This window comes from Cinclus cinclus, chromosome 2, assembly GCF_963662255.1.
Source record: "Cinclus cinclus chromosome 2, bCinCin1.1, whole genome shotgun sequence".
In the NCBI taxonomy this organism is placed as follows: domain Eukaryota; kingdom Metazoa; phylum Chordata; class Aves; order Passeriformes; family Cinclidae; genus Cinclus; species Cinclus cinclus.
Genome location: NC_085047.1, coordinates 62082637 through 62100876, shown reverse-complemented (window position 1 = coordinate 62100876; position 18240 = coordinate 62082637). Strand labels below are relative to the sequence as shown.

The following is an 18240-nucleotide window of genomic DNA, read 5'->3' as shown; positions in this document are numbered from 1 at the left end:
AACCAGATGTAGGAATTCTTTTTCTAATTTTACTCTTTTTTGTTATTTTGGTTTGTTTGTGTTTTTGTGAGCTGGTGACATTTATTTTGATGGTCTTAGCTTGTGTTTTGTCATGTTTTGTTTCTCATAATCCTTTTTTATATAGTCCTTGGGCAGCATTTATAGACAAACCTGTCATCAACTTTGCTTTCCTACCAACAGCTTTTTAAGAGTATTATTAATGTTTAAGAATCTCAAGTATAAAGATCAGTTTCCTGTGTTCTATGCTCATCTTGGGAGCTGAGTAAAGGAGATTCAAATTGATGTAGAAGAAAAGAGGGCTGGCAGCATCAGTTCTCTTTCAGCTGTTGCCAGCCAGTCAGCACAGGAAGTATGAAGCTGCTTGCGAGCTACATCTTGTGGAGTTACTAAAAGCATGAAGAGAAGCTTGTCCTGGCAAAAGAGCCATGTTGAGAAAGTCTAAAATTAGGTGTTTGAGGGGTGATGGAAGATGCATTTTTTTAAATTGTTGAAATCTTGACTGTAGTTAGTCCTTTTTCATAAGGCTGTCATAGGGGAGGCTCTTCTACACTTACAGAATCATCTAGTAGCCATTAGTGACTAATTAGAATATTGTGAAAGTGCATTATTTCTCCCATCCTGCACATATCTGAGATCGTTATTGTGTGAATTTCTGGCCTGGATTCTAAATCACGCAGAAAACCCCATGAACTTCTTTCTTGTTATTTTTAAAGTAACCTTAACAAATCAGAAGGACATTTAACAGTGCAACTGACATGGAATTTATCTTCTAAACAAAACTATAAAAAGGAGTAAAAACAGTCATCCAGCTGTAAAATGTTAATATGCACTGATCACTAGTGGAGTTCCCCAGGGCTCAGTATTGAGGCCAGTCTTGTTCAACATCTTTATTGATGATCTGGATGACTGGATTGACTTCACCCTCAAGCAAGTTTGCTAAGGACACCAAGTAGGGTGGGAGTGTTGATCTGCTGGAGGTAGAAAGGCTCTGCAGAGGGATCTGCACAGCCTGGGACAATGGTCTGAGGCCAATGGTATGAGATGAATTAAGAAAAAATGCCAGGTTATGTGCTATTCAGTTGGTCTAGATTTTCATGCACTTTATTAAAAATTCTGTTTTTCTTAAAGTGACCATAGTGTATTTAGTCTGTAGCAGAAAGTGTACATACACAGTAAATTCTTTTCTGCAGTAGCTGAGGTGGGCAATTGAGAGTAAATATAAAATGGCTATTTCTTTTCTTTCGTAGCATTTACTACAGCAGGAAAATAATGGAACATAAATATTTGTTTAGCTACCATTCCATTAAAGTACACACTTCCTGATGATGCCCAACATAAGGAAATGGCTAGGTAGAAAGTTTTGTCTTTGAGCTTCTTTGGCAAACTACATTATTGGAAGTCCTGAATAAACATAGGTTTTTTTATTTTATACGCAATATTTTGATGCTGTTTATAAATTGTTTATCTTTTGTACAAGTAGTTTTATTGTTTTCGCCTCTAATTTGGCCTTTAGTTGTATTGACATTGCAAATAGCCTTAGAAAAAGCATAAATACCTGATGCAGCCTTCAGGAGTAGAAAGAAGTAAATGCACTGCTGTTACAATGAAGTTTTTTATCTTTCATGATATTTACTTTTAATACTGTTTATCAATATTTCTATTTTTAATCTAATTTTAGTAGGAGCTATAGTATTATTGATAAAATATTCAGGTTAATTATTGGTATCTGCACCTAAATTCCATGAAACTGTAGTTTATATACCTAAACATTTAGCTTCGATAAGGAGACAGTGATACTAAATAAACGACAGGGGTCCTTGAAGTTAGATTAGTTATATACATTTCATTTCATTTCATTTCATTTCATTTCATTTCATTTCATTTCATTAAGAAATTATGTAGGAATTGAATAATCTTTAAATTTAAAGTGGTTGAGATATTTTGATGAAAGCCCCTGAATTTATTCATAGGCCTAGTATATGCAGTAAATTCTAGGAAGCATATACAACATGGAAATAATTCTTTTGATCCTTATTTGAGGAAATTAAAACTGTGTATGACATAGAAATCAATGTTAAGTGATAGCAGTGTGTTTGATTGGATTCATTGAGTATTCTTGCAGCCTTAACAGCAATGTACAGCTTCCTCATTCATGCCAAAGAAGATTTTCAGAAAGTTTCACGAATGCATGAGAACATGGAAAAACTCTATCAGAACGTGATGGGGTATTATGCCATTGACCTGAAGAAAGTTTCGGTGGAGGAGTTTTTAACAGACTTAAACAACTTCAGGATGATGTTCATGGTACAATATGTTTATTTTATACTTGATGTTTCCTACAAGTTATATTTTGTAACCTTATCTATATGTATAAATTTGGATAAGCTGTTTTGAGTCACATCTGACTTCTTATGATTACATAGCTTAACTTACTGTATACACTCTTGCAAGAATATTGTATGAGCATGCGTTTTGTGGCAAAATCTGGAGGAGTGACCCAACTAGTGCCTATAGGTCTGTAGAAAGATTCATTTAGTCATTTTGCTACCTACTCCTCATTGCAGTGTGATCAGTACAACTTATCATTACAGCACATGTATTTAGGTTGCTTGCATGTTTCCTGGTCTTGTTTGATTTTACTGGATTGGTTGGGTTCTTTAATGATTTCAGAGAGATCTGAAGATACAGGTGGAGAAAATTACGTTTTTCATTGGTACTGAGAAACAGTTTGAAATTCATATGCCCATCAGTTTTGAGGAAAGGGCTTAAACTGGAACCCATATTTAACAACCATTTGAAACATGTAATGATTGCTAAGCCTCTTCTGCTTTACAGTTTAACAATTAAAACCTTAGATACTATTCAATTGCAATAATTTTGCTTGGCAAGTTACATATACCAGATTTTTGGGAAGAGGGGCATTGATTGCGTTTTCCTAACTTGGTCAATGCCTAATACGAAACTCAGTAGTCTGATTTCAGAATTAATGACTATTACAAAATAGTTGTATTACTTTAATTTCTGATGTTTGAACTATACCTACCATGTAAATGTTGTAGAATTCTAAATGCTTAGGTTCATGTTGAGTTGGAAGCTCTAAGGAAGTGGTTGTGCTTTGCATTAATTTTCCCATATTTCTTCTCTGTGTCTGTAAAATTAGCACTGATGCTAGCCTCTACTTCACAGAAGTGTCATAAAGATAGATTAATTAAAGCTTCAAAACAGTTAGGTATTATTGATGAGCATGATAGAAGAAACCTTGATGAAAATTAATAATTCTGTCTTGCAGAGCACAGTTTGAAGGCTATATGAAAAAGATGTGTAGATAAGGCATAAAATCCCCTATCATTCAATGACACTAACCAAAATCTTGAATAGCTGCTCAGTTTCGAGACTTTTCAGAAAAGATTTTTGAGACACCTAACATGAGACAAATGAGCCGATTTTCAGAATTGTTTAGTATTGGAACTATAGAAACTGAAGGTGATGGTTATCTTAGAAAATTTAGTTCAGAAGACTTGTAAATTTAGTGCAGAAAAATAATTGAATTATTAAGAAGACCGAACTAAAAGACCCCTCGTCACCAATAGGTATGGGAGAGTGAAGTTCGGTCAACTTGTTGTCATGGAAGGCTGATGATTTACATGGAGTATTTTCTGACTTATAATTATTTTTTTTTTATTCTTAATTAATGAAAATGTATTTAAAAGTTTTAAAAATATCTGTCTTTAAATCTGGAGCCGTAGACTTCAGTTTCATAGCTAACTTTGATCTGCACCTTGTATTTCAGTATTATTTGGTAGCTGTGACAGCTAATATTTACACTCCGTGAGCACCAAGTCAAGAGTACAGTTATTTGGCTAGATACAAAAAACAGGGTGAAGCATCTTGCCTTTAGAGCTTTAGCTCCCACAGCTAAATTCCTGATACACTCAGTGGATTATCTTAGGTACCAGATATCCCTGTTAACCTCCCTCTGTATTTTCACAGCCTCATGGGTACTGCTAACAAAGGCTCATTCCTTTCCTTAGAAGGATAGCTTTTGTGATGAAGAAATTGTCTAATGGTTAGAATTTTCTTCCAGTCATAGGAAAAGGAATAAACACACCTTGAGGTAACAGCCCTTCTGTTCAAGAGTAGACTAATTGGGCTAATCATAGGGTATAGAAACCCCTTGCTCCTATTGGCACTAGGTTACTCTGCAGCAGAGATATAATTTCAAGAACCAGAAGAAGAGCAACCAGGTAAGTGTTTTCCCTAGACTCTATTTTTCCTTTATACAAAGCAAATACTTAAATAAAAATTAGAAACTACCCCGGAAATTACACGAGAGAACCCAAGAATGCCTCCAGTTTGGAAAATCTAGGTCTTGGCATTCCACTTACATTTTGTGCAGAAAACATATGGGACGTGTAGGAAAGAATTTGGCCTTAGGGCATATCTCTATGAGAGTTTAAGTGTCTAATCTTGTGATTTAGTCAAGGGAGATGCATACTTAATTCATTTAGTGGAATTTGGAGAGCTGTCTGCCTGATGTCTCAAAGGACACATAACAACAGAGGTACCTAGTATCCTGAAGTGTATCCAAGATATCATCAGCCTGGAATTTTAAGCTTTGACATAGAATTTGCAGAAAATCACTTTCCTGTTAGGGAAAGGCTGGGGACAAGGTGTGATACTCCAAAGCATCCAATTTGCACTGCATATAAAGATGTAAATTAGTAAGTCAGGCCCACTTGTTCAGTGTGAATAGAAAGAATAGACATCTACATTTGAATTACTGCACTCTGAGGCTGAGTCGTTCTGATATTATTTTTGGAGAAAAAGTAGGTGCAAAGTAGAAATTTCCTTAATCATTCTATTATGAAAGTGTGTAGTTTTTTCCAATATTGTACTTGTCAAGTACCAAGTCCCATTTGAATTTTATCCAGTAGTCTGTCCAGTATTTTATTTTACAGAGTGCCCAGTCTGACAATCATCAAATCGTTTGTCAAAATTAATTCAATCAAAAATTTTAGCATTTTGTAGGAAGCACCTACCCTCCTCCCCCTGTATCAAGAAATTTGACAGAGGCAATTTTGGAGGAGACACTGTGAAAGTACAGTTTTGCTTTGTATAAAAATCCATTTCATTGCCATTTTTTCTTGATGGAAAGCTTATTCTTCTTTCCAAAACTAGTAGTTCTTCATAGGCTTTATGCGATATATTTCTTTCCCCTTCTTTCGGTCACTCTCTATGACAGTGATGCTACAAACAGTGCCTGTTCAAGTATTGTTGTAATCCACATTTATCTGTGCTATTTAATGCTTGTCAGTCCATTATTTTTTTTTCCTAAGTGCAGTCTGGATGTTTTCCCACTAAATACAAATTATCCCTGCAAACTTGCAGCTTTTGCCTCAGACTTTGTGGAGATGTTAACCATTTAGTAAGGGGGGACACACAGGGTTCTGTGTAGCTGTTCTGAAAAAAATAAATCTTTCTGCAATGAAGAATAAGTGCACTTTACCTTTAATGCAAATTTAACTTCAAATTTAAATACCAGCGTACATAGCTAACACTAAAATAATGAAAATGTAATCTGAAAATACTTTTGTTAAAAATGTATTGAATGTACTGGAGTTCTTTTGCTTCAGGTCTGAATGTGCAAAATTTTTATTTCTAAACTCTGAAATTCATTGTTCTGTTTTAGCTCCATTGGAAGTTTTGGAGTATGTATTTATAATTCAAAATAACCAGTACTGTACGGATATTAGCCATAATTTATAAAGCCAGTGAATTAATGCATATGTTGAAAAGAATAAGAAAAATGCAACACTGTTACCCAGGCAGCTTTGTTTTGCTTGCTATAGTTGGCAGCATGAGAAAGAAGAAAGTGTTGAAATTATTTTGGAGCTACAAATGGTAACATATATTTTCATAGAACAAGGTGGTTTAGACATTTTGAATTCTTCCTACATTAACATATGTATTCTTAAGATGCATTTCCTGCTGAATTTATAATCCTCATTTGGGGCCAATTAGTATGCTTTTAATGTATTTATTCTGAATTTGCTTACTCTACTGAATAAAATGTACTAAATATGGAATGTAAAATACTTGCTTTGATAAATTAAGATTAGTTAGGGGATATGGTTTGAAAGCTTTTTTCTTTGTTTTTAAGTTTCAACTTTGTTTTTGCTGAGACTTCCATTCTAATGGAACTCTATTTCTTTTTTCATAGCAAGCAGTAAAAGAAAATATGAGAAGAAGGGAAGCAGAAGAAAAACAGAGACGTGCTAAAATAGCTAAGGAGAAGGCAGAAAAAGAAAAACTAGAGAGACAACAAAAGAAAAAACGCTTGTTAGAAATGAAAACGGGTAAGTGATGTAGAAAATGCATTTTACCAAGCATTTTACTGGAAATAAAGCTTCTATTTTTTCACTATGTGAAAATGTACTATGAGGAAAGAAAAACAAAATAGGTGAATGGTGTTTCACTGATTAAAGTTTTCAGCAAAGAGGTGTTTAAATTTTAGGTTTTTTTAATGGGCTTTTCTAATTGCCTGGGGTTTTGAGTTATAAAATAACTCAAATTGCTGCTTTTTAGTTTTCCATTGGAGTATATTGAACCTTATGTGACCACGTGTAAGTTCAGTTATGCTCAGAACCCTTTATGTTACTTGAGAAAAAACATTTTCCAAATCACAAAGCCATTTTCTTTAACTAAGGTTACTAATTTCTGTTCTTTTATGAGACTAAGCCCTTCCTGAATTACTTTGTATTTTTCTTTGAGTATGTCAATTGTTATTTTAACAGGTCCCTATTGAAACACCTCAAAAAACCCCTCAGCTATGCATTTTAAAAGTTACTGGTGCTATATTGTCTTTTGTACCAAAAGAGATGGCAGATGCTGTGAATTTTCTGTTACTAAAAGAGGTGTCTGATGATCCTCAATACACCTGTATTTTATCCTAGACTGAGCTTCTGTAGTACTTCAGAATGATACATGACTTACTGCTTAAATTGCCGTGAGCTAGTCTTTTGCTTTTTCCTGAGCAGATCTTGTTAAACAGTTCCCTTCCTAAACCCTGGTTGGCACCTTTGGCATAAATGATTATCTGTCTCTTCCAGTTTTCACTAATAGCCAGAGTAGGTGCGTTTAGTTTCAGAGATGCTTCAGACCAAAAATCTTTGATTTATTTTTATAAGCCTATCCATTTTTGGAGGTGCGAGTCTAAAGCTTTCTTGTGGGAAATCAGGCAGCTTTTGTCTGAATACAGAAATTCTAATTCTTTAGAAGTACAGTTCAAGACCCAATCAGAAAACCACAAGTGACAATCTTTTCAAAGCTCACAGAAGACAGAGGAAGCTGGAGAAGACTAGGAAGGGGTAAAAGTGGTGTCTGTATTTATTCATGGTTGGTAGTGTTTCAGATGAGATTTATGTATGGCTGATAGCATTTTGGATGGAAAATTGATAGTCTCTTAGTCAAAGTTAAAGCTGCTCTCAAGTCCTGTTCTTCATAATGTAATGTTCAATCTTCCCAGAATACAGGTGCCAATGTTGGAGACTTATGTGTTATATACACGTGTATGCAGGCCTCTGATAGCAAGCCTTTCCACTTCAGCTGATGTGGCAGGGAGCTAAGTACTTGTCCTCTACTTGTCTTTAAGTAGCCTGGGGTTTTCATATCTTGCAAGTATAAAGAAAGATGTTTCTTGTCCTGTGAGTTACTTAAGGTTCATTTTGGAATGACTGATCTAAACAGCAAATGGTAAAAGATGGTATTAGGGTTAAGCTATAAATGTCTTGAGCCTGATGTTGACTAAATTGATCCCTGATGCATTGTAAGGTTTCTTGTGCCTGTTCGCAACGTATTTTTAAGCCTACTAGAACACCTGAATTTTGAGAGTGGGAAGGAAAGTACATGTGGTAGATTTCTTTGTCAACAACATATCTATGAAAAATGGGGTAGTTTGTTTTGAGTTTTTAATGATGATTAATGTTACTGTTATTTTGATAGTCTTCAAAGTTGTATTTACAATATTTAATTGGAGGCATAATGTAGCTCTGATGTTTAGGAGTTACGTAGCCAATCCAAAAAAGTGGTTTTTTTTCCTTTCCCCCCCCCCTTTTTTTCCCTAGTTCTAACTTGTTCATTGAAAGACTATCTTATCATTAAGAATCTGTAAATCAGTCATGTCTGATCTGCTAAAAAATTCATACCCAGCTCTCTGTAAAAATACTAAAACACTCTTACCTGAAGTGTGACTGTGGAGTAACTGATTTTTGCTGCCTATTATTTCTTTATATGGAGACTAGAACAGATGTTAGATTTGTAGGAACATTATTTAAAATATTGCTCAAATAAAACTCATTGATATCACCAACCCAGAAGTTATTTTTGGGGTTTCATAGAGGTGCATACTTGATAGAAAAGATGAGAGTTTATACGCTAAATGGTTCTTCAACATTTTTCTTCTTGGTGGATAGATCATAGTGTACTCTATATATCAACTCTTTTTTTTTTTTTAATTAACATGACTTTTTAACTGGAAATTACTTGAAGATTAGGAATGTCCGTGTATCCCTGTACTATGTGCTACTTCATTGTTTCTTAACTGCTTCTCTTAAACTTCTTTTAAAAACTCTACGAATCAGCAACAGCAATAAAAAAACAAACAAAAGACAACAAAAATAATCAAAAAAATATCTAATCCCACTTTATTGGGCTGACAGTCACTAGCAGCACTGGTTATACTATTATCTTACCCTTTGTGCATTATCTGTCATTATAATTATAATTAAATCTTATTACTTATCAATCTCCATAGTCTAGAGGTAAGTCAAAGTACTTACCTCCGCATAGTCTGTCTTAATCTGTGTCCTAAATTTAATGTCAGTATAAAATCCCCTGGAACCGATACTGTAGTGTTGGTGATTATGGCTACCAATGATCCTAGAAGACAAGATGACATACTGAAATAAGGTTTTCCTTTCCTTTCCTTTCCTTTCCTTTCCTTTCCTTTCCTTTCCTTTCCTTTCCTTTCCTTTCCTTCCTTTCCTTTCCTTTCCTTTCCTTTCCTTTCCTTTCCTTTCCTTTCCTTTCCTTTCCTTTCCTTTCCTTTCCTTTCCTTTCCTTTCCTTTCCTTTCCTTTCCTTTCCTTTCCTTTCCTTTCCTTCCTTTCCTTTCCTTTCCTTTCCTTTCCTTTCCTTTCCTTTCCTTTCCTTTCCTTTCCTTTCCTTTCCTTTCCTTTCCTTTCCTTTCCTTTCCTGAAACTTTCCTTTCCTTTCCTTTCCTTTCCTTTCCTTTCCTTTCCTTTCCTTTCCTTTCCTTTCCTTTCCTTTCCTTTCCTTTCCTTTCCTTTCCTTTCCTTTCCTTTCCTTTCCTTTCCTTTCCTTTCCTTTCCTTTCCTTTCCTTTCCTTTCCTTTCCTTTCCTTTCCTTTCCTTTCCTTTCCTTTCCTCCCTATGCATGGTTTTGGATCTTATTCTTTCATAAAATGGTTTAGTTTCTAGATGGTTCAAATCCTCTTGTCTGTCTATGGTTAGAGGATGTAAAAATGCTTCAGGGTGTGTTAATTCCCCAGGCCACAGCATTGTCTTTGATTTTCTGTTGCTTAGCTGTTGCTCCTTTTATTAAGGTAAAATCAGTCTTTTCACAGTGCTTGAGGTTATGCTTTTTTTGGTGACCATTAATTACCATTGCTGACTACTTTATGATTCTGGAGCTTCTCTTTCAACCTATGCTTCATACCTTTCAAGGACCTGAGGTGCTATCCAGTGCTTAAACAGGATTAGTATCATCATCCTAAGCTTGTATTGTTAGCTGGTCTCATTTACAATACAGGCATTTAACCTGCCCCAAATTTTGCTTTGTTCTTGAAGTCCTTTTCTTTGGATTTCTTCATCTTTCATCTGCTTTTGGAAGCTATTTGAAGAGGAGGGTTTTGTTGCCTATTGTGCTACCTTTGGCTGCACATGGTGGAGGAAACTATTTTTGCATAAAAGTAGCCTACATAATACTGCAAAAGTTTTTAGTTACTTGGGAGGGTATTTGCTCACTTTTTTTGCATTGACAGAAACTTAATATAGAATCATAGAATAATAGAATGCTAAGGGGTTGGAATGGACAATAACCCCCAACCCTCCCAGTCATGTGCAGGAGCACTTACATCATAAAGTAATATGTAATGAAATATAAATTTTATTAAAATATATCCAATATGTGACTTGAGTCAAGAAGTTGCATATAGCATGTTAAGATTGTATTTATACGAGTTTTGAATGAACTACAACAAAAAAAAATAAGACTACAAAGGTCATATTAACCAAAAAAGAAAATCAATCTGAATTAACGGTAACTCCTGAGTTTTAGTTTAAACTTATTTCTTCAGGAGGAAAACAATAATTTCATTAGTAGTAACTGATATTTATGGCAAATATGAGTTCAAGGTAGTCCTGTAATATATCTTTCTTAGCCTGTGTTATGCCTTTGATACACAGGTGACAACTGAGTCATCTAGATCACAGGTGTGCTCTGGCATACTGTGATACTTCTATATCAAGCTTCTTTTGCCATACTGTTTGCACCAAATTCAGTGCTGATGTGGTCATTTTCTAAAATTAGGTAAATATGTGTACTTTGTGATAAGTCTTCATAAAGTTTTAAATTCAATTTTTTATGTCTCTGATATAAATATATCAATATTTTATAGTATTCTGAAGTGTAGTATTTTATGAATAGGCAGTACAGCATGTTTTAGAAAAGCCTGAACATTTTAGGTAGGCTTTATAATATAAATTTTACTCCCTGCTAATAAGACCATAGATTTCTGTTAATATATGGAATTGTTTCATTTCTCCTCTAGGAAATTGGTTTTGAGATTTGAACCTGCAACTAATGTCAGATTTACACCCCTCTAAACTGCAGTTTGCTAAGTCTCTTATCTCTGCTTTACATCTTAGCAACACCTACATATTCTAGTGGTCACAGCTCAAATAGTTCACTGATAAAGAAGGCTGTGAGTCTTCAGTTTATTTAGTAAAAGTAGAAGGTTCACATATTTGCCTTTGAGCTCCATCTTAACCTGAAAAGTAAGTGGAATTCAGTAAACATTTTGACTAAGTAGTGAGTGATACTTAGAGTTTTGAAATTTATGTTAATAAAATCTGTCCACTAAATATTCTCTGGACTAAAAAATTATATTCATTTTGAGATGCTTTACTTGCTTTTGTGAAGCCAGATCAAACTATCACACACTATCCTTCCAAAGGTAAATAGCCAGTGAAAGGGGATCTTTATGTAAATGCCACTTGTCTGCATACTATTAACATTCAGATAGATACTTTCTCATGCTGTTCAGATTCTTTGTAGAAGCACACCAATCAATTACTTTGATCTTATCAGAATGTAAAGAATTCTATAGTTGAGATAATAGCAGCTAAATTTATTGCAATATAATTGAGAACTCCATCATTGTGGCATCTTCATTGTGTCTTACTTTGAATACTATTTAAGTAACAAGCCACTTTTATCAGTGGTTGTTTACAAAGATTGCCCTTTTCTTGCATGAAAGTGGTGAAGTAATGCCAAAATAAAACATCTGATTTCCAATATAGCATATTAGTTTGTTTTCAGTTGTGTTATTCAGTTTCATTTTTATCACAATGATCTGGTTTTAAAGAAGTTTTTGCTCATTTAAACAGTTATGACTTTATTTGCAGTCAATTTTGCAGCATTTATTTTTGTAGAGGTTTTATATTGTTTATCTTGTTTTGGAAAAAAATTCCCCACATTCCTGTCTCACAAACTTGCTAAGGGCATTTTTGGCTTTGTTTCTTCAAATATTAACTGCCTTATTATTGTCTGCTAAGCTGAGCAATATTAATATTTTCATTAGTTCTGTAATGTTCTGCAAAAAAAGGGACACCATGGATCCCACTACTGATAGTTTAAAAAATGAAAGTAATAAATGTAATTAGGTAGTTAAAGTTCAGATTCCAACTGATTCCAAGATAAAATGCTTGCCTTTGAAATAAATTTAAAAATCCCCAAAGCTATTTATATTAGTAGGTACGCTCAAAGACCCTACTTTACCTGCTTAGCTCAAGTTCATAAGACCTCCATTTTATTAATTTGTTCTCACTGGAGTAAGAGATTCAATACTTCTCAAGAGCATTCCTTTCCTCTCAGGGGAGTGAAGGACTGCAAAAGACACATCATTAGTGAATCATTAGTGAAATGACATCATTAGTTTCTAACATATGTTGGTAATTTGTTGCTTTAAAATGTTTGCTAGGCTAATATCCCAGAAAAGTATCGATTTTTGGACAATAGTAGGTATGTTACTAGCTTTTGGGCATTTAGGAATATGTTTCATTCAACTAAATTTACTGTAAAAGGGACAAAATATATGGCAATTATATATATGAAGAAGTCCTAAAGATATATTATTAATATCCAACAGGCATCTTGTGTAAGTTATTTTCTCCAGGTAGTTTCCCCTTTTGGAATTTCAAGTGCTCCACTCCAGTCGGTTCCTCTCTGGTGCTGGTAACTTTTTCCTCTTGTTCCCTGATTGCCTCTACTTATCCTCAAATTGGACCCTCTTCACCAAGAGCGTTCCTGATGTCACTTTCTATTATTTGAATTCATTCTTAAGAATCACTTTTATTAGGAGGCCAGTGTGAAATAACTCTTTTCTATAACTGTGAGGAGTGTAACCTATTCCTCGTATGTTAAATTACAATGACAGAAAGAACTCTGAGACCTTTTAGAGTTGCTTACTCAATGTTTACTCATATTCTTATGTACTGGAGAGTTGGTAGTAATCCCATGACGATTTTGGAGAGTAGATCTAATTTTTGCATGATGTCTGTTTACCAAAAAAAAAATAAATCATACATGTGAGGAAGGCGATGTGAGAGACATGGCCACCAGAAAGGAGATATCACTCGATACTTCCCTAAGTATGGAGGCTATTTTTCATCTACAACTGTATTGTTTTGACAGTAAAGTATAAATCTGGGTAAATTACCAAGAACATCCAGATGTTCCCTTAAGGATAATTGGCACATTCATGCTTGAAAAAAGTTCCAGAGAACGATAAAATGCAGGTATGTTTAATCAAAAAAATCTAAAAGACTCAGTGTGATACATCAGATGTAAAACATCTGCAGAAGCCACAGCAAAAGATGAGAGACAGCAAAACCTTATCTGTTCACAGAATTGGATGGTTTTAGTGCAAAAAAGTAGAACTGATCTGAATGTATATTAATTTAATCAACAACTAATAGTCACAGGTCATGCTCTAACAAGATGTCAAAGGTGCTAAGTCTTCTGGAACATGGAGGTTCATGCACTTATTTGCAGCCCATAGGCTCAGAATGCAGCAACTGCTATTAGTTTGTGCTATGTAGTAGCTCCAAAAGAGCAAGTTGTTTAGAAGAAACAATTATTTTCCTTCTGAAAATTTTACTTAGAAGTGGAATCTTTGGAGATAGCAGCTGAAAAGCATTTGTGAAACTGAGGTTCACAGAAAGCCCAAGGAAAAATAAATAGCAGCTGTATTTGGAAGACAGAAAAATAATTAGAACAAACAGAATTGTTGAAAAAATTAAGGGTCAATAAAGTAATGTCTGTAGATGAATATTCTCATAAGGCTTGCCATTTATGTAATAGCAGTAAAATTTCTCAACAAATGCAAAAACAAACTTAAAACAAACCTGTACAAACTTAAAATGGCATTACCATGAAAAACAGTTGCTCTCTTGAGACATCTTTGTTATTAAGAGTTGTAACATTTGTACAGATAGTTTGTTTTGATTTGAATAGGCATTTCCTACTCCAAATACTACCTCACATCTCCTCTGTAAGGAGGGAGAAATCAGAGTCCTCTAAACTCTCACTCCTGCTATGTGATGCTTTTATTCTCTCAAGGTTTTTTCTATATCATCAAAAGTTTCTTCTCTCAAGTTGCAGAGGAAAGGAGGAATAAATATTCTTACCAAAGCACTGAAGGATATGCTTTATTTTTACTTTCCTCTGTCCAAGGTTGTAAAAAAGCCAAGAACCTCCTCTGTAATGGTTGGAAAGCTAGCTGATGGGAAGGTCATATGTCTGACTCTTCCTTCAAACTGAGTCTGCTGCTGCTTCTATTACTGTGCTGTTTGCTAGGACGCTTATCTTCACTCAGCAATACCTCAGTGGTTGTACAGAAGTACAGTCATGTTACTGCATACTAAAATATTCTTGCTCTGAAGCTTGCTGACAAAAGTTACTTGATTTCTCTGGCAGCTTCTCTCTATTGAAGGCTACTAAATTCAAACACTAGTCTTTGAATCGTGAACAGCTGGAGACCAAGAGACCATTCTAGTAATATAATTATATATTTATCCTGTCCTTTGTATGGATGTTGGCTGTCAGATTCTAGTGCAGAAAGGATGCAGGGGTAGGTGGGCTGTTGGTCTGATATTCCTGGGTACTCTTGGGCATTTATACCTCCCTAACCTAAGATGAAAGGGTCTTTCCCACCCAAAGGTGTCCAGAAGTTTTCCTTAGAGTAAGCTCAGTCATGTAATCCAGTCAGAACTTTATCACTTCACTGGTGAAAAACTAGTGAAATTTTCACTGGTGAAAATTTCCTTGAGCCCCTCATCTCTGTAGCACAACTTTCAGTATGAGTAATCATTGTGTACATTTTCTAATTTGTTGGCTGTTTATAAATTTAAATGGAAACTACTGTGCTCAATAAGCTCCTTCAGAGGAACACTGTAACCAAGAGACAAGATGTTCAAACATGCCCACACAGGTGTATTATGTACAGCTTTGTATATTCTTTTAAGAAGCTATGTTCAATTAATGCTCCTATAGTTGTTCTTCCTGCTTTCTAAATAAAATGGTAATTGATTAATCTCAATAATAGGTGTTTGTATTTTTTCCTTCTGTGAAAATAAACTAATGAAAATACTAGTTTTTGGCTAGTCTGAAAAGCAGATTGGTTATATTCTTTTCAGAGTCATTGGAGTTGTGATGTGTAAAGAAAATGGGAAACTCCTTAATAGTAAAGCATGTTGGCTGACTTCTTCATATGTAATCAATAGTTCTTGCTATTAGCTGTCCTTTCAAATCATAGCCTTAGATAATCTGAGTGCATAAGGCTGATCTGTTTCAATTATAAGTGGTTAAATAAAACTAAAAGAAACTTAGCATTGTTCTCAATCTATCAAGCGTTTTTTTCCCCACTAAAAAGGCACAGCATTCCAAGTGAATAGGAAAAAGGCTATAAAAAGACTGAGTCTTTTACCTGACTTTAAAAAAGTCAGTAATCAGGTATCAGGTAATGCAATATAAAATGCATTTCTAGAACATCCTGTGTTGTTGAGTTGATGAGAGAGTAGGTGTGTATGCAAAATTCAGTGGACTTGGTGAAATCTTTGTAATCAGTTTGCTCTCATTGCCTACTGCCCTCCCTGGCATCTCTAAGATGAGTCTGGTGCTGTCACCTTTACACCCCACACAGTTCCCCACAGGTGTTTATATATATTGATAAGATCTCCCTGGGCCTTCTCCGTTCAGGCTTAACAATCCTAGCTCTCTCAGTGTGTTCTTATATGAGAGATGCTCTAATCCCTTTAGCATATTCATAGCCCTTGGCTTTGCTTGGATATGTTTGTGCCCCTCTTGTACAGAGGTGCCAGAGCTGGACTCAGCACTGCAGATGTGTCTCACCAGTGCTGAGAAGAGGGGAATGATGCCCTCTTGTGACCTGCTGGCAGTGCTTTTCTTTGGTCATCTTTGCCACAGAGCCATAATACTGACTCATGACCAATATGTTGTCCACCAGAATCCCCAATTATTTTTTAAAGATGCTTTCCAGCCAGTTAGCCCCCCAACCTGTGCTCCTGGATGAGGTTTCACCTCATCACATATAGGTCTTTTGTTGGATTTCATTAGGATGCTTATGTGCCAATTTCCCCAACTTTTCAATGTTCTTCTGAATAGGTCAGACATTACTTTAAATTTTGCACCATGGGCAAACTTGGTCAGAGTGCACTCTATTCCATCATTCAGGTCATGAAGGCAAATATAATAAATATTATGCCCCATATCAAGTCCTGGTGTGCACAACCTCAAAGGCTTGTGCTCTTTTCATTCTTTCATAAGTCCAGTTTACCTGGATGTCTCTCAGAAACACTTGCTTTAACAGTCATTCTCCTGGATTTTGCACCAATATAAATAAAACTGGACAACCTTTGTGGAAAAAACTCTGTATGAGTTTACAGTGGCTTCTTTTCTGTTGTCATAGAAAGAAGAAACTTGCAGACTCAGAATGTACATCAGAAATGTTTTAACATTTTTATTAAAAAACTCAATATTAAGATGATTTCACTTTCAGTTGCATTACTTAAATGGGAAATTGTGATCCAACTGAGATGCGGGAATTGTGCCTTACCCCACTGAAGTATTTTTTATCTCTGTGGTGATACAAAAGCACCTCTTACTTTGCAAAGCTTATCTTTTGGCTTTGTTGTATGAGCTGTCTTAAATTGAATTTATGTAGGTACTGACATTAATTTCAACAGCTGATTTGAAAGGGACAGATGTCTTTCATAGCTCATGAAGGGTGGAGTTTATTTTGAATTTGTTTTAAGCTCTCTGGAGCTTTGGGTCCTCTTTTTTCATATGCTTAGAGTCAAAATATATCTATTTCTAAACCATAAAAACACTCTAGGATAGCTCAACAATGGACCAGTTTATCAAGAACAAAACAAGATGACATGAAACCTACTCTTCTCAGCTGGATTTATGGAATGGGCAAATCAGTCATTAGGAGAAATCATACCGTTTTAAAGTATAATTGCCAAGGGCTCTGAAGCACTATCAAAGGCTTTCTATTTAGTTTTGAGCATAATTAAGAAATGTAACTCTTCTGATTGTGGCCTAGAGTGTTGATTTGAAACATGAGGTATGTACATATGTTTTACTTTTGGAAGGGCTGTTATGTGTCTTTCGCCTGAAGTCACTGCAAATAATGATATTTTTCTGAAGTTGGATTTAACACTTCAGGGTCTAAAAAGAGCTGTCCTTTCAACCAGTCCATCCAAAGCACACTTGGCAGCCATTTCTGCTTGTGACTGTACACTGGAAATTTTCTTTTTCATATTTATTGTAACAAGGTTCTTCTAAAATTTTATCAATGTCAAAGGATTCCATGTTCTGGGTCATTGTGCACTGCTATTGAAAATCAGACTGATAGTCATATATTCCTTAACTCACCTGTCACTGGAGTATCTGGTTGCTGCTCTGGCTTTTACCAGAAAAAATTCAGTCTTCGCAAGTTCAAGTTGCAGTCTATATATCCTGAGCATTTTCTGGATAAAGTTGCTCTTGTTATCCTCCCACAATTTCTTTGTAAAATTGTATTTGAATTTCATTAGAATGAAGACTCAGAGTTTAGGTAGTCATTACTGTACATTGCTGCTATGTTGCATTGAAACATTAAGGTTGCTTTATAGTTTTATGTTTACAATGTAAAAGCCTTCAAGTAGTCTTCTGCCCTGATCATATGTATGGCTGACACATCTAGAAATTGTTCATATCAGCACTATGAATACTCTGCAGAATTTGGCTGCATTCTAAGACTGAAAAGATGGAACCTATATCCAAAACATTGGAGCTCACTGCTGCATTGATGGCTTAAATTATCTTCCTCTCTGTGATCTGCTGCTCTGCTTCCTGGAACCTAAACCATTCAAAACTACACATGGCTAAAGCTTTCCTCTTGTGATCTTGTTCAGAGAATGTTACTTCAAATTTTACTCAGATGGAGGCCTTAGTCAGCTGAGCAGTGCTTTGTAGCCTGCACTAATCAAAATCTGTCCTTATGCATCAAATATAAAGGACTTTTCATAATGTCTCTAAAGTAAAGGTACAATATTAACAAAGTTAAAAGATCTAACTTTTTTTTTTCTTTCCTTGTGCCAATAGTCTGGAAACATCTCAGCTGTCACTACACTAGGCCTGGTAATCATTTGCCTCTGAAATGTTTGTATGTAAATTCACATGACATGATGGAGCTAAACCTGGAAGAAAGCTGTGAAGGGCTTACATTTTAGTCAGTCTAAAACTGGATGCAGTATATCTAACTATGTCCTGAGCTGAAGAGGAAGGAAAAAAAGCAGTGTGTATTCTAGCAAGCAAGAGTAAAAAATTATCAATTCTGCTACTTGCTGAATTG

At 35.1% G+C, this 18240-nt stretch overlaps 1 protein-coding gene across 1 annotated transcript in view; it reads left to right on the top strand.

Moving 5' to 3' along the window:
- The window catches only part of DIAPH3 (diaphanous related formin 3), a 203592-nt gene that overhangs the window by 123741 nt on the left and 61611 nt on the right, over positions 1-18240 (top strand). The window contains exons 24-25 of the mRNA XM_062514786.1: positions 2161-2325; positions 6242-6377. Of these exons, the coding sequence (XP_062370770.1) occupies positions 2161-2325; positions 6242-6377 (301 nt within the window). The remainder of the gene's footprint in view (positions 1-2160; positions 2326-6241; positions 6378-18240) is intronic.